The 25532-nt window shown below is 32.5% G+C and overlaps 1 protein-coding gene across 2 annotated transcripts in view; it reads left to right on the forward strand.

Annotated features, from left to right (window-relative positions):
• FER (FER tyrosine kinase) overlaps positions 1-25532 on the forward strand; it is a 404440-nt gene that overhangs the window by 255979 nt on the left and 122929 nt on the right. For both annotated transcript variants that reach the window (XM_011365150.2, XM_023533607.1), the window contains one exon: positions 17204-17327. In XM_011365150.2, the coding sequence (XP_011363452.1) occupies positions 17204-17327 (124 nt within the window). The remainder of the gene's footprint in view (positions 1-17203; positions 17328-25532) is intronic.

Genomic DNA, 25532 nt, shown 5'->3' on the forward strand with positions numbered 1-25532 from the left:
TCAGTTGCCATCTTATGTCACAGATAATAGATTTTGATATAATTAAAATACTTCCAAAAACAACATTTGAAAAGGATAGCATCTTTAAATTGATATTTCTTTCTCAGCCAAACGATACATTGGGTTGCCCTAATGTTTCATTTGCTGCCTAATATCCCAAAGCAAATGCAGATGGAATAGTTTAAACTGGCCATTTCTCCAGAAACTAAAAGCACTAATCTCCTTTGAAATTACTTTAATTTAAGCGTGACATAAATTGACAACCTGGTGGTATTCCACACATGTGGGACTGGCGTGTGTCTGTTGTTTTTCAGGCAGATCATTCCCTTCTAACAGTACATATTCTTTCCCAGAGGTTGAGGTAAATGATAAAAACATTAAACCAGAAGGAGGGTATGAGAAATGAAACTTGAAATATAATGACTATTACTATATTACCTCTTTGACTTGAGTGGATTTAAAGAAGTGCCTAGGGATTTTTTTTCTGTCAACGAGCAAAGGTTGATATGTTATAACAAACATTGTTTTCATGGTGCATTTGAGGCACAGGTACATTTTGTATATCCGAGCAATATTACTCATGTTTTTTATGTTCTGAGCATCTGATGGCACTTATACCTACAAGTACCTCTAACAAGGAGGCAGGTAGCCTGCTGAGCAGGACTAAGCTTGTTCTGAGCCATATTTTTGCTCTTAGAACCAGTTTTTAAAATGATTTTATGGCAATCAAAGTTCTTTAATGTTTGAAGGTGTAGAAGTTATGAACACATATGCCTCCTTTCACGTGGATAAGCTGTTCCTTAAGATACTGATTGGTTTAACTGTGTTGTTACCATTTTTAAGTTTTTGTTACAATAAATGGAAAAGACTTAAAACAGTCAGATAAAGTTTAAAGTAGTATTGATAAGGAAATTTGCATTATTTGTGAAAACCTGTTTATATTTTATGCAAATGTTAGAAGTATGAATATGACTAGTAAAACTGGTGAATTCAACTGGAATATAAAAGCAGATTTTACGCATAATGTCTTGGTTTTGCAAATAGGTTTTCCACTGTAACCTAGTCAATGTATATGAATCTGACATTGCATATCAATGAGATTTTAATATTAGAATTATAAGAAAAACAGTTATTAAAACAATGGGGAGCACAAACTAATTTTCCAAGACTAAAAGACAACCGAAAATTGGTTGAATCAAAGTTCTTTAAAAATACTTAATTTATTCATGATGAATACTGAATATCTTGGGTTTTTTCCTACTTGCATTGAAGTGTACCATAAATATTTAGATTATTTTATTTAGAAAGCAAACAAATGCCTCTTGTTAGTATTAGCCAAAGATATTGAAATGCTATCTTCTTTCTTTTGTTTGTAAATTTAGCCAAAAATATTGTAATGCTATCTTCTTTCTTTTGTTTGTAAATTTTATCCCATTGTGGTTTTAAGTTATTCTGTGTATTCAGAAATGATAGCCAGACAAACTCTGGCCTCTTTCTAAATTTGTGGAAGAAATGAAAACCTTATGCATTAATATTTGAGAAGATATATCATTCTATTCATAGAAACCAATATTCTTTAAATAGAATTTTACTTAAAAAGTATTTAAGGCTAAATGAATGCCTACTGTGTATGCCACGTACCAGGGATTCAAGAGCGAAGAAAACAGATCAGAGACCTCACAAAAAAACAAAAACTCCTGCTCTCATGAAGCTTTCTGGTAGGGCAAGAAGTATGTTAGATAAATAAGTAAAATGTGTAGAATGTAGAATGGTATTAATAAAATAAAGCATAGAGGAAAGAAGATAGCAGTTGTTGGGATGGGTGGAATTTGAAAGTCTTAGAGTGGCCAGGGAAGGCTTCAGTAAGAACAGACCGTTCGAGTAAAAGCCTGATGAAAATAAGGGAACAAGCTATGTAGATATCTGGAGCGGGGGCATTTCAGACTTCATGGAAGTGCACAAAAAGCAGTGTGTATGAAGTAAGGGTAAGAGGAGAATAGTAGATGAGGTAGAGAGGGAATGGGATTTAAACCATATAAAGCCTGGCAGATCATAGTAACAATTTATTTCAGTTTAAGAAGTCATCTTGCATGATAACACTAAACCAAATATGCTAGATTCTTGCTGTCTTTAACAACTTTCAAGGGTAAATAATATAAACAGCTTCACATTTATGACAAATTTCATGGATAATACTGAATACCTTCTAGGCCCTTCAGGCCCAAGAGTCTGTTTTGTTGTCAAGTGGATGGGAATGTGTATACTTTTGCCTTCTCTTTTCTCTTCGTAAATTTGAATACACTTTAAGAATGAAATCAATCTTCTACCTGCTAAATGCTCATTCCATGACAGGCCAAATTAATTACTTCTGAAATTCCATTATGTATTTTTCTTTTCTCATTTCTTCACTAGTTTTCTTTGTCATATTGGATCTCTCTCTTCTCATTTAGGTACTCTGTATTTCTCTTTCTAGGTTTTCAGATGTTATATAACAATAAACTATCTTCATAAATTCATCTTGAGGGATCGTACTTTATATTAAGCATTATATAGGCTCTTATCATTGAAAATGTGAAAATAATATTAGAAACTGTCATTATAACGAGGTTTTGTGTATGTAGAACTTTCCTGTTCTTAATTTGCCATCATTTATCCTTCTCGGTAAAACTGAAGTAGATTATTCTTGGTAACCGTTGGCATGAATTTCAATTCTAGCAAGAATATGATTCAGTACCTGGTCCAGCTGTGCCTGAGATTGAGAGCCTAATAAATACACCTGGAAAATGTAACCTTTGCTAGAAAATATAAATTTGCCTAAAATGTTCTCTGTCAAACTTAAAACAGTATCACATTTGACAATATTTGCATTCAAAATGAAAGGCTTTATATAGCAAACTGAAAGAGATTAAAGAAGTGACTGTATATAGTATCTTTAATAATTTTGTATCTTAAGAGATTACATATATTAAATATTTTCAGGTTAACACCTGTTTTTTTTAAGACATAGTTTTGCTTTTTTCTTTGTCTTACATATTAGTCTGTCTGTGATAGCATTGAGAGCATTTCCTGGGTCCTTGTTAAAGACTTCCAAATGAATTTATCTTCTAAGGTATTTGCTAAGAGCAAGTGGTTGAATATCTATGTCCTCTATCGTGGCTACTAAAATTAAGAAAGAAACCGTTTATGTAGTTAACATCATTTGTTGAAAGGATAAAAGACTCTAATTACTTGTCTTTTTTGCAATTTTTCACATCTTTAAAAGTGTTTTTTAAAAATAAAGCCTAGGTAACCATATATGAAAATTTTATAAATATTATGTCATTGAAATTATTGAGTCAAATTTATTCATTTTTTTCTAAGTGGAATTTCTAAATTAATGAGGCTGTAATTAAAGAACTTTATTGTTCTTTTAAAAATATTTCAAACCAATTATTTTTGATAAAAATAAAACCCCAAAATGACAATCTTTATTGGAAACACATATATCACCTTGTATTTAAGTGACTTTGAAACTTAGAAATAGACCTGTTTTTCTTAAAGACTTTCCATTCTTTATAAACCTATTTTATGAAATTTGGATTAATTTATTTGATAAATACTTATTGAGCACCTGCTGTGTTCTGTAAACCATATACATTAGTGAAAAATATATCCATCATCTTCCCTCACTGAATTCAGTGTAGCATGAGAGACATATATTTAACATTAATTGCAAATAAATTTATTGCAAATTTTGCTATAAAATGTATTTCTCAGAAAGATGATAACAGATAGTACCTACTTTATTTTAGAGGCCTTAGAAAACAACTCTAGGAGGTGATATTTGTGTTAAGACCAAAAGATAAAAACAATCTACCTTTACCAAGGAATAAGGGAAGGCATAGAGAACATCAGGTGCAAAAGCTATGGGTAGGAGTGGCTTTGTATTTGAAGAATAAGAAGGGTAGAATGACTGAGGCATACTGAGAGTGGGAGAGATTGGCATAAGATAAAGCTGGAAAGGTAGGGGGACTGGAATGATGAAGGGCCTCATAGGTCCGGGTAAGCATTTTTTATTATATTTCTCATGCAATTGGGTTTTATTCAGTGGAGTAAATTTTTTTAAGTTTTACATTCAAAGAATACATAGGAAACAGTGAAAAAATCTCTGGACCCCCATTCTCTTTGCAATTCTTCTTGGAAACAGCTGGCCTGACCAGTTTTTTTGTGAGGTTTTGTTTTAGTGTTACTCTTTCGGAGGCTTTTCTATGCAAATGGAAACGTATACACATATCTTACTTTCTTTTTTAAATAAATGATAGTGTACTATACACACTGTTCTATTCTCTGTATTTTTTTACTTGACAAAATGTTTTGGAGTTTTTACATCAGTATATAAATTTAATTTATTCTTTTAAGAGTTGCATAGCATTAGTTTATGCCCTGCTTAATAATCGTTTTTCTGTTCATCTGCTACATAAAGAGTACTTCAGTAAAAACTTTTGTACATCTGTTTTTGCTCTCATGTGGAGATATATTTTGTCAAATTCTATCTTGAATATATAAGTAGATATGTTATAGGAAAGATTAATGAATATTCCCCAAACTTCCGACCTCTGGATCAGCAGTTCAGGCAGTATTAGATCTGAACCCAAGAGGTCTTTCTTAAAAAGATTGTGACTCCCTGTGTCTCCCTGTGCTTCCACTAGGCTTCACAATATTATGTGTAAAATCAGGTACATATAAGAGATGAATTTATAAATAGTCAAGTCAATCCCATCCTCTAGTTATGATCATAATAGAGATTTAAGTTTCGATGAATAAGAGTATCAAGATAGTATTTTTTTTCTTATCTTTATATAATGTTCCTTTTGACCAAATTTATTTCTTCTCAGTGTACTTGATTATGCAATTAGGATTTCTTTACCCAGCCCCAAAGTATTTGAGGCTTCTCACTGTTGAGTTGCAATGTTCTGATGTTATTCACTTTGACATTTAAAAGAAATGGCCAATGGAATTTAAAATGCATTGCAACTCTCATTTGGAAGCTGATATTCTTTAGAGTGACTTTTGCCAGTGTAAATATAACCACTGTGGCTTTGGAGCTATATGTATATGGGTTTAAGTTCTCACTCTACTTCTAGCTGTGTTACTTTGGGCAAGTTGCTGAATCGCTCTAAGTCTCAACATCTTTACTTATAAAATGAGAAATGAGAATAATAATGTTCCAAGAGTTAAATGAAATAATAGGTAAAGAACATGGCATAATTTTTAATGTGTTCTAAATACTTAGTAGATATTAGCTGCTGTTAAATTAATCTGAGCTGAGGAGTAACATTAAGTATAGGTTGGATTTTCAGTTCAATGAGTTATCAGATTCCTATAGTGCCCAAATACTACAGAGTAAATATCCAACCTTTGAAAACTGTCAGTATTTTCAAAGCACTAGTAATTACCCGTTTTGGCCCAGATCGTTTAGTCAAAATGTTAATTTACTAATAAAAAATTAATCTGAGGCATTTCTTTCTTTCTCTTCCTACTAGAGCATTACCAAATAATTAAATTTTAGTTTAACAGAAAAAGAGTGCTATTAATGTGTAAGTCATAAAGTTTTTCTTTGATAGTTTGAAGTATAAAACCTTTAGATTTTAGGAAAATAATTATATAAACAGAACTTCAGATAGCAGCTTGCAATGGGACATTTTATCTAAAGTCACCCATATATATAGAAGGAAATATTCTGAGATGAAATATAAGACATACTTATTTGTAAATAGAGTATGAAAAGCAGTCCAAGCAAAATCATGGTTCACAGTCTCAGGAATTTATAAAAATAGAGAGCTGAATCAAGGTTAGAAGACAAGTGGGTAGTAAGTAGATTGTTTGGAGGACAAGTGATATTTGGAGAGCTCAAAACCTGTCAGATGAATAGGAATGAATAAAATAACAATTTCTGAAATGTGTCAGGATGTATAGAAAACCATAGTATGTAAGACAGGCTTAAATAATAAAATAATTTGGCTAAACTGCCTGTATCCCCTGAATGTACCGAAGGTAGATTTGTAAAGAGTTTAATTTTGATAGTTGAGATGGGAGGTGATTAAGCTATGAAAAGTCCAAGTTAGGATGGATTCTGACAGTATTCCAGGGAAAATGACAAGATTTTTGCTAAATGGAAAGAAGATGTTGACGTCAAGGATCTTTCAAAATGGCAATGTCATGGTATACGTGTGCTATCCATTTCAGAAAGATGAGCCATGAGTTTTCCTATTTGAATAATATCTAAGATGCTACAATAATAAATAGTTTTAAGTGATAGAGGAAAGATTTGATCTGTTTTACTTCACTTTTTTAAACAGCTAAAATTTTCATTGTAGAATGGACATTAAAGTTGTTTTATATAATCCACAGGCAGGTATAAACACAGGCTGTTAAACAATTCTAAGAATGTGTTTCTATAACTTTACAGTAGCTGATCATAAATAAACCTTGGGATTTGTATGTTCTCTTGTTGAATGTAAATTGGACTCATTGAAAAAACTTTTTCAAATATAGTATGTTAGAAATGTGAAATGTAAGTCAATTTTTATTAACTGATATTACTAATATTAATACAGAACTTGAAAACAAATGATTATAAGTATTAACAGAGACAAGATTAATGAATTGATCATTTGTTCTTAGTATTCTCTATATATAATAATATATCTTAAATTGAATTTTTCTCTGAACATGGTATTGCTAATTTAACTAAAATCAGTTTTAAGCATGAAAATTCTGCATGTATAATTATTTTCTAACTTATCCTGTGTCTCCTCTGTATACTCACCCTCCCAAATCATTAAATCTATCTCTCATCATCTCTGATTTCTCTTTCCTTGGTCTTTTAAAACAGAGGATAATTTCAAAAATTTGTATTAGTAAAGACAGAAAATATTTAATGGAAGAAAATATAGCTATTACAATAACACCATTGCTTGTCACTTTTCTATTTTTATATATAGGTATAATATTTTATATTATACCTTGCTATAAAAGTGATCCATAAATCAATAAGAAAAGCAGGAAACTACATAACTTTTGAATATTACTTTCTAGATAATTCCTTGACTAAAAATATCTTAGAATTGGAATTTGATTAGCATTTTTAACGTGTGTCTGTCCACCACCTAAAAATATATTCAACCTAATCATGGTTGGAACCTAATCATAGAACTGGCTATACATATATTTTATAATAAGGAAAAATATATTTTTTCAGTATTGCTTCCCCTCTACCTGGAATTCTCTACATTTGAGTGGCATATATATTTATAATTATAATAAAGTATGTAAGCATTTTAAAAATTATTTTATAATTTCAGAAAAGAATGGTAGAAAAACAATTGGGGAGCTATTTCAGAGAGACACACTCTTTCAGTTTTTATCAATATATCAAAAATTTCCAAAGATTAATTTTTCAAATTGGAACCTTTATAACATCCACCTAAGTTTTTGTATTAATTATATATAGAATTATTTTTCTTTGTGGTTACTTTTGTAAGATTTTATATCCCATAGGCCAAATTGCATATGAGGAGCAAGAAAACCAAGAAAAAGGGTAGAGAGCAGAGCTGGTAACAATATATCAATACAATTTCAGACACTAGGCATTCAAATATAATAGAATGTTGACGGAATCTATTATATGATAAATGCAACATTAGCAATATGTCTACATTAAATTGAAAGAAAAATTTATTAGTGTGCTCTAATTGATGTAAGTTGTATCATATTGTTTTCTTTTAGTTTCATAGCATCAAATTTGGTAATTTAGTGGTCATTCTGATTGGCTGCCTTGTGTCTACTTGCAAGTTAAAGGATAGATGTCCTTTTTTACAATTACAGTTGACATTCAATATTTTATATTAGTTATAGGTATGCAGTGTAGTAGTTAGACATTTATATAATTTATCAAGTGATCTTCCTCATTAGTCTATTGCCCACCTGGCACTGTACACAGTTATTACAATATTATTGACTATATTCTCTGGACTGTACTTTACATCCCTGTGACTATTTTGTAACTACCAATTTGTACTTCTAAATCCCTTCACTTTTTTTGAAATTCTGCTGCAACATAGTTCTTAAAGTAGAAGTCTGGGGGAAGTACAGTATTATGGCAATAATAATATTAGTGGCAATAGTAACAACAAAAGTGAATATTTCTCAAGTTTTTAGCTTTCTATGTTTGGAGCTCTGTGCTAAACTCCTTGTATCTTCACTACAGCCCTGTGAAGTGGTGATTATTAGGGCAAGGTTATGTCTGATGAGGCTGAGTCCCAGAGAAGTTAATGTATTGCCCATGGCCACATGGCCAGAGCCACTGCATAATCTCAGGTCTTCAGACTCCGATTATTTATTACCAGTGTGCCTATTAGTGAGCCTCTGAATGCAGCAAGTCAGCCTTCTTCACCTTTCTTAAACTTGTCTGCCTTTGTACACTTTTCTTAATATCAGCTATCTCTTATGCTTTTTATACATTGTCCTTAATATCAGCTACAGATATTATTAGTAAAAGCAAAAATGAAACTACATTCTGATCTGTCTCTAGAAAAATATATGGATTTAAGACTCAGCACTGCCCCTAACTTATTCTTGGGAAAGTCAGTTGATACGTATAATATTGTTAAGAGGGTTCAATGAGATAATGCCTATAACAGTACATGTAAACTATTAAATAAATGCAAGATACTTTTAATATTAAATTCCTTTACCAAAGGTTTTGATTCCTAGGGAAGGGGAATTTTTTCCCTGATTCTCATTGAAATCCCAAGTTTTTGTGGACTCAGTACTACTTGTAATGATATTGCCAAAATAATTGTATTTGCTTTACTTTATTAGAACGTCGACAGTCTTATATACGTTTGCCTAAGAGAGATCAAGTTAAGGATTTAATCAGCTAGAAATGTCATCCATCCTAGGAAATTTTAATACTTCTAAAATATTTTATCATACGAGAAATCATCTGTTTATCATTGACTAGTAAAATGTGAGACTTACCACAAGTACCCACTTTGTACTTTTGAATTGTAAATGTTAAGCAACATGGTTTTCTGTTCTAAGCAAAAAAGTAGTTAAATTCTCCTAAAGCAAATATTTGAAGATGGAAAGATAGTGTGAACCCATACATGAGGATTTTTCCTAGTGCTTTTGAAGAAATGATTTAGACAAGGTATCTTAGCACACTTAAAAATATAAACTAGAAACCTGAGGTTATACGGAAATGATCTAATCAAGTTCTTATTTCATAAACTCTTAATATAGTATGTCTTTTGTGTCTTCGTCCAAATCGTTGATAAAAATATTGAGAAGGAGCGAATCAAGCATGCAATTCTAAGTCACACCCCAGATAACTTTCTGACAAATCGCCGTCAAATCTTAAATCAAGATTCCATGGCTATCTTTGTTCAGCCTACAAATCCACTTTACTATAATTCTATCCTGCTCACTTTATTTTAACCAAAGATTATAATGACGAGTCAAATGGCTTGGCTGAAATATTGTTACATTCTATTTATGGCATTTCTCAGAACCACTTTATAATGTAAAAAAAAAAAAGAAAGAAAGAAAGAAAGTTTTTTATTAATGTATGTTGAGAGAAACTCTGCCATTGATTCTTGCATTTCTCCTTGTCTTAAGGGGTATGCCAATAATGCAAGGCCCTAACTGACCTTACCTGGGCCATTTTTCAGGGATGTTTTTGTAGTGAGCAACTTTGAGGAATGAGGGTCATGTCTCCCTCTGAGACAGAGCAGGCAGGCTTATTTACTGCCCGCTATAAAATGGCACCGTTCCCAATCTCAAAATTCCTCTTCCATAATGTTCTCACTCTGTATGCAGGCATCCATCCATTTGGGCTTATTCACAACACTCTCATGCCATGTTATTTATACTAAAGTCCTTTGTCTCTGACCCATGAAAAAATAACAAGCTAACTTATTAGCTTTTGTAAGTAAGTAGGGTAAAATCCTAGACCAAACAAATATAACTCATATAGGAGAGTACACAAATCATAAGTACACAGCTCAAATTATCACAAGAATACACACCTGTGTAATCATTTTCCTGACATAGATTAGTTTTGCACTTTTTTTGAACTTTGTATAAATGGAATCAAAGCTCATGTATCCTTTTGATCTGGATTTTTTTTTTCCTTCAGCATTGTGTTTGTGAGATTCATCCATGTTATGGTTGCAGTAATTCATTTATTTTCATTGTTATATGTTATTCCATTGTACGAATATACCACAATTTACTTTTCCATTCTATTTATGGGCATTTGTGTTGTTTCTAGTTTGGGGCTTATTATGAATAATGTTGCTTCGAATATTTTTGAATCTTTTGGTAAACATGTCTATTGGATATACCTACCTGGAGTTAAACTGCTGGGTTATAACATAAGTACATGTTTAGCTTTAGTAGAAAGTGCCAAAAAAGTTTCCATGGTGGTTACACGAACTTACACCTTCACTAACAATATATGAGAGACTCAGTTACACTACGTCCTTGCCAGCATGAGATATTGTCAGCTTTTTTAACTATAGCTATCCTGGTAGGTAAGAAATACCAAGATATTGTGGTTCTAATTTGCTATTGTATGACTAATTATGTTGAACACATTTGTATATGCTTGTTAGCCCTTTGGATAGTCTTTTCTTTTAAATGCTTGTTTGAGACAAATTGTTCAATGGGTTTAGAGTTTCAGTCATGCACGATGAAAATGTTCTAGAGATCTATTGTACAACAATGTACATATAGTTAACATTATACTCTACACTTAAAATTGTTAGAAAGATAAATATATGAGGTTTTTTACCACGATTTTATAAAAAGTGAAAAAGGCTGCTATTCAGATTTTTTCTTAATATTGAAATTCTCACTCTGCTACAATGTGTTCTTTACGAGTGTATTTTAAAGTAATATTTTTGTAATCTGATAGAAAGTTTCTTAATTGATGGATATGTTTCTGATCAAAACCTGCATAAATTAAATTCTGGCAGTGACCAACAAAAATGTATAAATATGAAGATATAAACATACTTTTCTAATCTAAATAATAAGCTCTTATAAAGTGGTCATTGATAGCATTGATTTGGGGTCCTTAATGTCCCTAAAATATCTAGCTAATGATAAATTCAATTTCTAAAAGTATTGTTAGCTTTTATAAATATTTTCCTTGTTAAATTTTTTAGTAAATTTAAATGAGATTTTGGATGTGTCTTTTTATCACACATTTCTTAATAATCTAAGGAAGCTGGAATTGATGCCTTCTTTTTCTCTGTAGGTTTTTCTATAGCAGATAGAGGCATCAAAATAAGCATTCCACTGATGTATTTTTTTTATAATAATAAAAAAAAATGCCATTGTATCATTTAAATATTTGAAGGGTGTTCCAGGAGGCTTTAGAACCAGCATCTTAAACACCTGATTTTCCTTTCTATTTTTGTCTGTATACTTTAAATCAAAGGCTGCTTTTAGGGAATAAGAAGCCACAAAATAGAAAAATGAGTAGTTTGGCATGAAAGCGGGAGAGATACAGACAGTGGGATTTCTTTCCTTTGGTGGTAGACAGGGTTGTGGATGGAGAGGCGGGTAGGGGATTTATGATCTCACGATGTATATGTTTTTTTGTGTGTGTATACATGTTTGTTTATCAGACTTAGAGCATAAAATTGGTGAATCTACCTTTTCACCTTCCATTCTGAGCATTTAAAAATAGCATTATTAAGACTTGGTTTTTTTAAAAAAAAAAAGCAGTGAAAAGTAAAATCTTGTTTGAAAGTAGACAAAGCAATCATAAGAATTATTGAAATGAAAAGGACTACAGCTATATGGAATACTGAGTGATACCTTAAAATAGGAGTTTGTAAACTTTCTGTAAAGGGCTAGATAGTAAAAATTTTTATGCTTTGAAGGCCATTTAATTTATCACAACTCTGCCATTTTAACATGGAAGGATTCCTAGACAATATGTAAAGCAGTGAGTGTTTTGGTTTTCCAGTAAAACTTTATTTACAAAAATAAACGGGGGCTGGTTTTGGCCTCCAGGCCACAGTTTGCAGACTATGCATTTGCTTTAGAAATTTCAGTAATATCACTAAAATCACCACCTTAAAAATCAGGTAATTTCAGTTCCCGCCTCCATAATAGGAAAAAAAAAACTGTTTATTTCCAAAGTACCTTCTAGTACTGACATTCTGAGGGTTTGTGAAAGCTGACTCTGGCATCTGTAGTGGCAGTTCATGTATTTGTCTGGCAAGATTATAGCTGTTGCCCCTTGACCCAGCAAGTTAAAAACACTGTGAAATGTACTCTTTTATTTAATAGAGCTGGTACCATAACTTCTTTCGAGTTACGTTCTCAAAGATCATCTGCAAAGGAGAAATGCAAAAGGTTCCCACTATTCCTCAGTGTTAGCAGGGCATGGCTATTAAGGAACTTCATCTGAAAAGACTAATGATGTCTTATGTCAACCCAAATTGGGAAAACCTCACACTCAGCTCTGCATTTGGCCTGGCTGAATTTTGCTACTTTGGGAGCAAGCTGTTCACTAAGTGATTCTTTAAAAAGAAGAAAATGGAAACAGGAAAGCCAGTATAATTTGGAGTCATTTTCAGTTTTTTAGTGTTTCATCTTCCTTATCTTTCCCACACACTCATTTCTAGCTTGTTACAGAGTCTTTTTAGACCTAATCTTTAGTCTTTTTTTGGATAGTTCTTAACATAAACCCTCACCATCTTCTAGTATTCTAGTATTCTCCTAGTTAATCTCTTTTTGTGGAAACCATCTCTCATAAGTATACATACTCCACATATAGTAGTCAGTATCCTCTGCTTCAGTGTTTGCATCGATTCTTTTTCAATGACTTGTTTTGGCTTATCTGCAATTACATAATACCTATTTAGTGTCTCATGGACTGCAAGTTGAATCAGCATTCATCATTCATGATTGGCATATAGATTTTTTTTCTTTATTTTTGACAGGTTGGCTAACAGCTCCAGCTCTCATTACTATTGGTTAAAGAGCAAAAGTTAATTGTTTAAATACGAACTCTGAACAGTGAAAAATGAAGCCTCTAACTAGCTCTCTACAATTTATTTTAAATATATGAATGAACACAACTAAACCAAAATTCTCAGGAACAAATTTATATCCTAAAGAACACAGGTCATGAATTACACATTTTATATATCACTAGGGGCTGGTATCTCTTAATTTAATAAAATTTGAAGCTGTTTGAAGATAAACTAAGATTTTGATATGATTCAGTGACAAGAAATCATTAGTGGTATAGCCCTGATGACCCCTTTTCTCCAATGACAAACTGATAAATTAGTATTCTTGTTTACATAATCTCTCCAAGTTTGTTTAATGCAATCAATTTCTCAGAGTCCCGTTAATATTAATACTGAATAACAGGTAAGACCAAATTTCTACAGCATGAAGAAATCTTTAAGGGCTATTGAGAACAGTCTTCTATCCTCTTACTAAAAGTTGCCCGCATATAATAATAAAACACTTCCTTTCATTGTATCCTACTTGTTCCACATGTTTAATATCTATATTATGTTTTTTAATTCTCCAAGTATTCATCTGATATGGATATTATTTTCTCCGTTAGGGATTTTTGAGTTGCTAATACAGAAAATCTATAAAAAAATTATAGAGATTTTATTAGTTCACTTAGTTGAAAAATCTAGAGGGAGGTTGCTCTTGAAGCCAGTGTTTGATCAAAAAACCTTTCTTTCATGCTTCTCTGCTTTCCTTGGTGACAGCCTCATTCGAAGGCTGTCATTCTTTGTGGTATGACATGCTTGTACACTTCCAGTTGTAGATAATGTGTAACTTTCTTGGTACTTCTCTCAAAAAAAGTTTCTTTCACCCCTTGAATATCTCCTTGTAGTACCTCACTGGCCTGAAATTATCCCCGTGCCTGTCTCTGAACCATTCACTTGCACAGGGATTCTTTGATTAAGTTAATCTAGGTCCACCCTCATTGTTGGGGTTGAGGAAAATACTTTCCAAAATGGGAGAAAGGAAGTTGAAGTGAATGAGAGAAAAGAGATGTTATGCAACAAACAACCAGGCCCTACTACAATTCCCTCACTTTATATGAAAAATAAACTCAACAACAAGTTGTAGTAGTATTTATTGTGTATATTATGTGCTAGGCACATGATTTAGATACATTTAGCCTTCAAAAGCATCTTGAAGAATAAATGGAATTAATCCTTGTTTTAAAGTTTAGAAAGCTTAAACAATTTACCCAGGACCACATAGCTACTCAGACCTAGGTCAATCTGATTTCGATATCCATGCTCTTTTCACCATGTCATGCTTGCCCTAGGAAAAAAAAAAAAAAAAAAAAAAAGTATTGTCTTAGAAATTCATCACTGGTGAAGAATTCTAGAAAATAATCCATCCTATCTTGCTTTAATATGCAGTCTACCCGTACAGAAATGAGCCTTTTTAAGACAGCATTCCAAAAAGAAAGTTATCTTGTTTTGCCCGTTTTGAACACTAAGGTCCTTACTGCACTGGTCAGGTAAGGCACTGTGTGCTTTGTGCATACACACACATACATGCATGCATACACACATATGTGTACAGCATATATGATTAACATGTATATCACAAATTCTAAGAGAGTTTCTTTAACTTGGCACTTAATGATAAAATAATGAGTTTAAAGGAACAAACACGATCCTTTACAGTAACCTCACAGTGAATTCTAAGGACTTCATGATCTGATGTCTGCCTCCAGTTTTTTTCACTTACTGGTAATAATCAAGTATTGTGCCTAAGGAAACTGTTCTGGCCCAGTCTGAATTACTTTCTGCTTTAGTTCCATACTCTATACCCTGGTGAGTTTACTTCCTGCTTCTGGGTTCTTAGTGCTTACACTTGCCCAAGCCTCAGGCTTTCAGTACTAAATCATAATTATTTTTAACTGAAGGCCTTGCTTCTCTACAATATTCTGTAAGAAGCTGACTAGGGCTGTGGAATGGTGCAGTTCTGCTTCTTAGGGTCACCATGTCAGCAGCTCGAATAACTATAAATTGGAAATAAATAATAATTTAATGATTTTAAGCTAGAAATTTGAGGCAGAAATATTGTGGGATTAATGGAGACCCACTCAGACTCCTCTTCGTCTGCATCTTTGGCTCTGTCGCAGTGTTTGGAAATAGCTGCATCTAACACTGCTTTCCTGGTGCTTTACCTTTATTGACTTGACATCACTTTTCAACTAATTTTTAACTCTACTTTAATGTTATCTTTTCTTTGTTTATTAACAGATTATGCATGTGTCATTTTACAGTCTCACCTACCAAGGATTGTTTCTTTGCAAATCATTTCTTTAAATGATGTAATTTCTAAGGCAGTAGTGTTAAAGAAACACCTATCAAGATGAGCTCAGCATCTTAAATATGTTGTTTTATTGTTGGAATTTAAAGAATTTTATGGCATCCATTGGGTACTATTGATAAGAAATGTAATGTCATCCTTTTCTAAAAATTTTAACAAGTACTTAAAAAGCATAGTGCTAACCATTGAGGGGGGCTAGAGAAAAAATTAAGATTAATGGAAATGGTCCTTTATGGGTAGCTTATAAGCTGCAAGAAGAAGATATATATACATTGTTCACACATTCATTCAAGAAATGTTTATTGAGATATTACATTCTAGACATGTGGTAGGCACTGAAATTACAATACTGAGCAACAAAGGCACAATTCTCTATATAGGGTTTACAATCTGGGACAGGGGTTGGGGCATTCGAGAAGGAATAAATTTAAAAAGAGCAGGAGGCAGGTGGAAAAGTGCTGAATATGAACTAACTTGGGAAAGAAGTAATATTAGCATTCAACAGAACACTGAAGTTATGTCATATACTGCTTTAAATCAAATTCCAGAAAAGATGTTTTCACTTGAACGTAATTCCACAGCTAAAAAAAAATGCTATGTGGTTTCAAGACCAGAAGGGCACACTTTTTCTAAAACAGGCCAATATATATCTAACAAAAGAATTAACATATGTAAATATTGGTCCAATGCATTTTAGCATTTTACACTAAAAGGAAAAATAAGCCATAGCTTTCAAAACTATGTTAAAAATGAATGCACAGTTGAAGGCTACACTATTTAACATGGTAATCACTGGCCATATGTAGCTCTTAAGCTTTTGAAATATGGCCAGTGCTGCTAAAAAAACTGAATTTGAATTTCATTTAATCTTAATTGACTTAAATATTGATACACGATTCAATTATTGGAAAACTTCAAGCATGTTTGGAACAACTTATGTATATGAATCTATTTTTTAACTAAATTTTATGAAATCTATATACAAATCATATTTCAGATGAAAATTTGTGTCTAAATTGAGATGTCCCATAAATGTAAAATAAACATTATAAAGACACTTAGGATGATAAAATGTAAAATATCTCCACTATAATTTTTAGAATGATACATGTTGATTAATAATATTTTGGATCTATTGGCTAAAGAAAAATATATTAAAAAATCAGTTTCACCTTTCTTGTTGTTTCTTTTTAAAACGTGACTACAGTAAATTTAAAATTACTATATGGCTTGAATTATATTTCTTTTGGACCATGTTGGTTTAGGGAATTTCTCTACAACCTCACTGGAATCCTTTTGATTCACAAAAATGCAATTTGGCTGACCAACTAAATCAAAATCAGCTTTTCCCCCGCTTCTTTCTGACTCTACTATCAGTAATGGTATTTTTAATATTCTCAGGTTTTTTAGCAATCACTGAATCTGAGGACTAATTTCATAACTTTTTTGTTTAACTCATAATTATCACAGCCTTTTAGTTAATATTAGAGATAATAAAATTCCTTAGGAAATTTTAGCTATGCAAATTGGTGAGAAATTGTGACAGAGGAAAAAGCATAACTGACTACTATCGTGTGCTGGGTAATATGCAGTGTGAAGCACTTAACATGCTTAACCACATCTAGGAAAGTTTATGGTGTCTGCTTTCTAATAAGATGTATTCTTTCATATTTTCTTTTATCTTCACCTTACACAAAATGTGCAAAAAGCATAGCCAAATGTGTAATGTCTTTTGTTATGTTAGGTATCTATAATAGGAGATCGATGTGACTTTCCTCATGATTTTGTCTCATTGTTCATCTATTAATTCTTCTAGGAGGCGACTTCCTCTCTTTTCTGAGAAAGAAGAAGGATGATATAAAACTCAAACAATTAGTGAAATTTTCATTAGACGCTGCTTCCGGTATGTCATATCTCGAAAGTAAAAACTGTATACACAGGTAAGAACATTTTTAAAATGGTTTTCCATTTTATTAATAGAATGCGAGAAAGTGACATATCTGCTACAATACAGCAATAAATTTATTTCACGAAATATTTTCTTTTTGGTTTTCATATTGCATATGAAAGCATTATTTTATAATTGTTATATAGTTTACAGAAACACTTGTTTTCTATCTTACTTGTAGTACATACACCTAATTAGTCAATGACTTACCTATAAATTAAAATTCATTTTATTATAATCATGAATAACATAGTGGTAAGATATACCACAAGTTAGTCATATTAGCAGCTACAGTCTTATAGCCAAATAAGATTGTTTCATATGTTAACTGTTCTCATTTTTCAAAGACATTACTTATAAAGTTATAGATAAAAGAGTTTAGCATGCTAGTTTTTTCAAAGGAAATTTTAGAAAACTTTCTCTAATTAAGACCAGTAACTCAGTCTCAATGCTTTTTAGATTGTGGTTATAATTGCTTGTAGCTGGAAATGTTCTTTACTGCTACTGTCAGTACAACTTAAGGTCTTGTGAAGAATTCATGTCAGATCTTATATATGGCTAAGTCTATATAAGCAAAATGAAATGGGCAATTGGTGCAGTTTTTATTCATGTGAAGTAGCATATAATACTGTTTAACATGGAGCAGGGTTCGTTGTTTGAATTATTGTGGACTTTAAGCTTGTTTAGTTATTGAGGTATATTTTTCTCCAGTGCGTTCCATTGTATAACCTTTGACTTAACAGTCTGATGAAGTTATATGTATAATTACAGCAGAACAGAGTTTCACCTGATACACATAGTTGATCGCAATAGATATTTTTTACTTAATTCCTCACCCCCAACACACACACATTTTGCTTAGTGTTCAGTTTTATCCTAAAACTAAAATTATGGCTTATGTTTCAAATATGGTTCAGTGATTGCATGTATTTTTAAACTATTAAAAAATAGGGATACTAGTTTTCTAGAAATTAAAAAGACACCTAAAATTAAGCCACCGTGATTATATTTCTGTTTAACTTTTTATGAACAGAGCTCAAATCACATTATAAAGTATTTTTAAAGATTTTTGACAAAAATTGCATTATTAGTAACTTAATTAGATGAAAATACTTTTTGTTAAAAGTAACATTGAAGGGTTTTGCCCTTTCTTTAGAGGAAATCTGTAACTATGCTCACAGTGTTAAAGCTACTTTGGGTTTCATATTCTCTACTGTAGTTATTCATTTTGTCTCAGCTTTTCTTCAAACCATTAGACTATCTATGGCTTTAATCACACATATTGAAATGGTTTTACTAATTTTTCAGTTACCAATAATAATCTTTAATTCCTATTGCATTGTGGTTTAGAGAACTGTTTCAATTTATTGCTGCTTTTGTAGTGGTTGCTTTCATTGCAAATGGATGACTATATTTTTTAAGTGTCTATATCATCAGAATTAAAACCATTTTAAGTAATAGATAGAAGTTAGCTTTTAAAAACTTATCCCACTCACCAAATCCTAACATTATCTGCTGTAATTATATTTTTCTATTTTGCTTTTTAAGAATTTTCATGCATTCACAAATTTTTGAAAGTCAACCTGTGGTTGACTACATATCCTAGAAGGTTGTGCACAGTCCTGTACTATTTGCCTGCAGGGAAGGGTCCTGATTGAATATCTTGAACAATGTCCCTGAGAGCAGATTTAACCAATAGGTTTCAGTGCCAACTTTCAGTGATTGGTAGTGGCTCTCTTTGTTGTGTATTGAGAAGAGTTCAAGGATTAGCGACAAAGATTCTAGTGATTGATTGGTCATATCTGTCAGGATGCTGACAAGCACCCTGACATATTAGCCCCAGTTTTGTCTTTTTGGCATAGAATATTATTTGTCTTTATTTTAATAAATACTTTTCTTTTTTGACATGATTTTTAGTAGTTATAGCAACAATATAACTTTCATAATTACTTCCATTGATTTCTTCTAAACTATTTCCTCTTCTTATTTCCCTTGTTAATCATGATTACTCAATGAATGTTATTTTTTTTCTAGCCAGTGGTCTTTCACGCCTCTTCAAACTTATGTAAATGCTCTTTTGGATTAATTCTTTTCTTTCTTTTTTTTTTTTTTTCATTTTAGTACCTCACCGATACATGACACTATATTGAGGAAATAAATTATTCTTTGGATTGAATTTTTTATAGAAGTGAATTGTGCTATAAAACCATTTTCCTACGTGTCGTCCTATAGAACTATTTATGTGGTAGCAGTAGTAATTACAGTGGAGTTTTAATTGATTGATAGTTAAAAGATACACTCAAGACATGTCATACATTTTTCCTCCTAAGAAATGTCAAAAAATATATATATATATACAGTGTTCATTAGAGTGAAAAGTATTTTTCCTTATTGGAAAAATTTCCAATGAATTATTTCAAAAATCAATTAAACTAATCTAAAACATGATCAAAAGTTTCATTTTTCAAGTATTGAAGAAATACACCTAGACCCATTCTTGACATCCCAAAATATTACTAAAATATATGCATGTCTTTAAATTATAAAATCTTTGTTCCACAAATCAAAGCAAAAATTTTAAATATGCTTTAAATTTTATATGAAGGTATATATTTTATGCTGTTCCCTGATTAGAGGTCACTGGAATTTAGTACTTGAAAATATTTCTAATTATTTCTCTCCAAAATAGTATCTTAACTATTGGGGAACACATTTTCTTTTTTTAGACAAAACAAAGCTAACTTGTTTTGATTACTAAGAGAAGAGCAGAGCAATGTTTTGTTATAGGTAAACAAGTATATGATGGCAGTAAATTGGAAGCAAGTAACTACATAAAGAAATGGCCTGTTTTAGAAAAGATTCTTGTTGTCATCTCCATTTAACTTCCCGGAGAGTTCTTTTGATACTCTGATTTTCTAATTGAAACTGTTTCTGTTCGTAACTGAGAAGTGCTGGATATTTTCCATTTCAGTTCAGTTGTTATTCAACTGCATTTTCTTTATAATTATTCTATAGGCCAGTGTGGAATTTTCTACTTGTACTTTTATATGAATATTTGAAGTACACTGATAACTTTGGGTATATGTGTATGAGTTTACTTACAATGGCATGTTATTAGATTGTTAGATGTCACTCTAGAAAAATTATTAAATTTGATTAATTTTGACATTAAGTAGATTGAAAGTTGACAGATTCAATGGTAATGGCATTTGTGGTTTTATTGCTGATGAATCTTATCCCAAGATTTATTTTTATTTGGGATTATTGCTAAAAGTTGGTTTGTGCTATGTTCTTTGGTGTCCATGGAAAGTAAAGAGAGGAGAAACTCTTAAATGCCATGTATTTGAGTTAAAGATCATAATCTATGGGGAGAATAGGAAGCATTTCTTAATTTCATGATATTCGATGTCATTGTAAATACCAGAAAAGGTGTTTTTGGAAGAATGACATAGAATATGATTTGTTTCTCTAATTTTAAATCTTGTGCTGATTCCTCTCTGGTTTTGGTTGCTCTACCACTATGATTATTATTGTTGTTGTTGTTGTTGTTATGGAATAAGAGTAATAGCTCTACAAATTAAAGTATATAAGACCATGTTTATTTTATTGTTTGTAAGAGTTTTTTCTTATCCATTGAGAACAATAGTATTTCAGTACTTCACAAATACGAACAATGCCTACTCTGTGCCAGGGTGATATCAATGTGGAAATCACGGTCCCTGCCTTCAAATGGATATAACAAAAATAATAAAAAGAGATAGTCAGTATAGTGATAGTACATACAAAATGGCAAGGGAGTAATATCAAGAGGGTTTAATATGACCTGTCAGGATGGGGGCTATGGCAGAAGTAATCATGGAAGGTTTTCAGAGGATGCTGTTGGAGTGAGACTTGATGGATGGGTGTGTCATCGAATAGAAGGGGAAAGAATATTCCAGCTGAAGGAGACTTGTCTGCAAAGGTACAGTGTTTTTTCCTGAGAGAGCAGGACTTAATCTTGGAGCTACAAAGAGTTCAATATCATAAGCAAGACAAGTTCGAAAGACATGAGGCTGGCTAGATCAGCAAGGTCACTCTCACCCAGGACTGTGTATACCATTTATTTTGGCTAAACAGTAGGAATATCTAGCCATGCATTTGGATAATTTTAAGAAAGTTAAAATGCTACAGTTTGTAACTGGTAAAGAAAAGTAATTTGAACAAAATTTGCAAAACCCTGAAAAATGTATAATTTGTGAAAAGGTGTAGGTATGGAACCAATTTTATTTTTAAGTTTCATTGGAAAACTCATTTAGGAAAGCTAAGATTGCTCAGAAAGTAACAATATTACATTTCACATAAATATTTTTTAGAAGGAGATCCTTTCATCCAGTGATTTTTGGTAAGGCGTAGGCTTGTGTATTTTTTAAGATAAACGTAAGATACTGCTCCTATCTCATCTGTGTTTTTGTGTGTGTGTTTGTGTGTGTGTGCGCGCGCGTGTGTGTGTGATTTTATATTTTATGAAGCTAAAGATTTGGTATGATATTGGCTATTTCCATTTTTCCCAGTGATTTCTGAGGGTTTTTCTCCATTTTTTAACTGCAATTGATTACCTAGCATCTGAGCTTTTCCTAAGCTTTTAATGTACTGAAAAAGCATTCTTATGCTTAATGAATCTTAATATCATTAAATGGTAAGATAAAACCAAAATATTCAAAGGAAAATATTTTCTTTAATGTTTTTGAACCTTTCATCTTTTCTGTTTCTCATGATCTACCATATGTTCAATAAAAGGTACCTTAAGATCACTCTACAGTTAAGTAATTGAGGCCCGAGAGATTAAACCAAAGTCACCTAGATGGTGGCAGAGCCACTGCTAGCTAGGTCTTAGATGTGCTGACTTCATTCTGACACATTCCCAGTCATTCCACTGCCATCATTTTACTCTATCTCATTCAAGCACTAGTAATCCTAACAGCTGACATTTGTTGATGACTTAGTACCAGGCACTATGCTAATTAAGTGCTTTAGCTGCAATACCTGAGAATGTAAACTTCACAAGAGCAATGGTTTTTACCTGATTGTTCACTGTTGGGTACCAAGAGCCAGGAACAGTGCCCGGCACCTGAAGGTGAATAAATGAATCCTCAAAACAACAGTAGGGACTATAATTAGGCCCATTTTACATGTGAGGAAACTTAAAGTTACAGAGGTTGAGTATCTTACCCAAAAAAATATTCAAAGAAAGTGGCAGATCCACGATGTGGATCCCAGCACTCTGGTTCTAGAACCCACACTCTGAATCTACACTGCACTGCCTTCCATAAGGAATGTATCTTGTGACCAATTAGGAGATTCAGGGCAGAAGGCCAGATGGTACTTGGTGTAATGGCTCAGCTTATATTCCACATCTGGACTCTTTATGATCACGACTGAAAACAGAAGAGGATGCTGAAGCCTGTGAAATGTAATTTTAGAAAGATTAAAGCCAAGGTGTTTTGTGTTTTTTTTTAAATGAACAGTTGCTGAAATGCAGCAGTATTTTGTTATTGCTTCTCCACTTAATTAGAGTTTGAAAATTTATTTTTTTTTATTTTTTATGCACTATTGTTTAGATACCCCCTTCTGCTTTATCTGTTAATTAAAAAGACAGGATTAGCATAGAAATGTGATAATCTCAGTTAGTTGACTACGCATTGATGACTGATTTTCTTGTTCCAACATTTGATTACAATTTTGAATATATTAAACTGTACTTTTATTTTTAGCTTCTAAACCAATTTGCTACAATCCATAGAGGACTGCTTAGTAATTTAAATGTGTCAAAAATATATAGTCCTATAATCATATATGCAGTATGATTATCATATATATCACAGGAACACCTTTCTAAATATTATTTAACCTACTACTTTATTCAGTGTCAGAATTTCCTGTCACTAGTTTCATTCATTTTAATTAAGGGATTTTTTTTTCCTAAAGTCACATGTATGTTTCCAGGAATGAAAAAGGAAGCCTACTCTTATATTAGAATCAGTTAACATGTTGACTTGAGTTAATATACCAGAGTATCTTTCTGCCTTCTTAGAAAACAAAAATGAGAGATTTAGGTAAAGGGTCAGAGGACATATGAGTTTTGATTTAAGGTTACTGGTAGGAAAGATGCAGCATATATAAGATACTTTTCAGGAATTTGGGGTAGTCCAGTCAGCATCATGAAAGTCCTTGAGAGTGAGAGGCGAGGGGAAGAAGGAAATAGGAATACATTAAAGCTATTTTATGGTATGATTAGGGCTAGCCTCGTCTTTTGTTACGTAGACACGATAAAGGAAAATTGGCCTATACCTCCTTCTCTATGATTTCTGACTTATTCAGTAAGTGCTTTTCTGGTTCAGAGTGTCAAAAGTGATCTTTTACATTAAACAAATACAAATGCTGAGGTTACCATATTCTTTTAGGACCTATTTGATTACAAAGACCAGAAACTGCTTAAGTGAACTTAAGCAATCAGAAATTTATTATAAGGAAATACGGCGAGCTCACAAAACCCAGGGACAGGAAGTTCAGCCAGGCTTGGGAGTCATTGGAATTAGGAAATGGGAAGCAGTCAGGGACCAAGGCAGCATCTCTTTCTGTCTTTGCTGCTGTATTTGTTTGGTCTTTTATTATTTCTTCTTGCTATGTTACTGCTTCATTTCTCTCTTGTTCTGAAGACTACATTCTTCTGCCCTATTTGCAAAAGGCCCTCACGTGACATTTGAGTCAATATAACCAACCAGGCCTACCGTTCTGCAGATAATTAGTCTTTGAGATCTAATTTCAAATTCTTGACAGAAAGAATTGATTAGCCCAACTTATATTAGATATCTACTCCTGTTTTAATCAATAATATGGCTAGCCAGGGAAGAATATGCAGTTACGTGGATTTTATGAGCCGATCCTTGTGTGTACAGGGATAATTCTCAGAGGATGAGATATGTACTATGAGGTCCCCACAAGATGGCTATCATGCATTCATTTAGTGCTTGCTATTTGGCAAGTACCTTCATAATTTTAATTAGTCCTCATCTTTATATGAGGATGGTACCATTCATTTCCATTTTACAGTAGAACAAATTAAGCCACAAAAAAAGTAACTTGTCCACTGTCATACAGCTGGTAAAAGGAAGATCTGAGTCTAGATCAAGTTAATGACAAAGCCTTTGAAACTAATCAGAATATTTAAACTATTTAGATATATTTTCCAGTTTCTTCCCTTTTGTGAATATGATCAACCATGTGGATATCTCTTAATTTGCAAAACTTAAAACCATTTAATTAATGCTGATTTATAGAAAGTTTCATTGTAAGACTAAGAATCTTTTATAGGTCTTATGTCCATATTTTCCTGGGATGATTCATTTCCATGAGTTCCATGGCATCAGCTGGACTTTTTCCTACAGCTGGCTCATGTAGTCTTCTTGAATCTTAGCTCATACCGAGTCCATACAACAGGCAGGAGATTAAGCTCAGGACCACAGAGTTCAGTTTGTGATTACCCCAGAGATATGGCTGACCATTGTTCAATTCAGGTTCTCAAGTGACACCTGATTTATGCTAGAGTAGCTAGGTTTTTCTAATTAGGCTTAGTCAAATGGAAATTTTGGCTTCTGAGGAATCCATTAGAACATGGATCACACAGAAACAAGTTTAACCTTCCAGTTTGCAAGTTTCCTACTCTGGGCTCCAAGGCAGGATCATAGCAATGAAGGAACCAGAGGACTCTAACCTGTGCCATTTACTAGGCATTGACTCACCTCTATACTTTTGAGAATTACTACGGGGTCGGCGGGGGGAGGGGAGGATTGCACAATTTTTGTTTTTAAATATTATTTGTTTTTTATTTTATAAAACAAAAACTATGAGAAGCCTTTTTTATTCCAACGTGTCCTTTTTAAAGTGTTTCTGCGCCAATCTAGACTGTCTCTGAAGTGCCTATTTGAATAGCCATGAAGCCTAGCTAGCATTTGCAGAGCCATTTAGCAACTTCAGCATAGTGGTTAAGATCACAGATTTGGCATTAGAATGCTCTTTGTTTCCATCCTGGCTCTGCAAATTAGTTGAATGACTTTAGACCCCTCCCCCACTCCCTACCTTGTCATTCTCTATAACCTTTACCCTGCATTATTTTTTGTCAGTCCTTAACACGACTTGACATTTATTTTATTTTTATCTA

This window comes from Pteropus vampyrus, unplaced genomic scaffold (genome assembly GCF_000151845.1).
Source record: "Pteropus vampyrus isolate Shadow unplaced genomic scaffold, Pvam_2.0 Scaffold106, whole genome shotgun sequence".
Taxonomy (NCBI): Eukaryota; Metazoa; Chordata; class Mammalia; order Chiroptera; family Pteropodidae; genus Pteropus; species Pteropus vampyrus.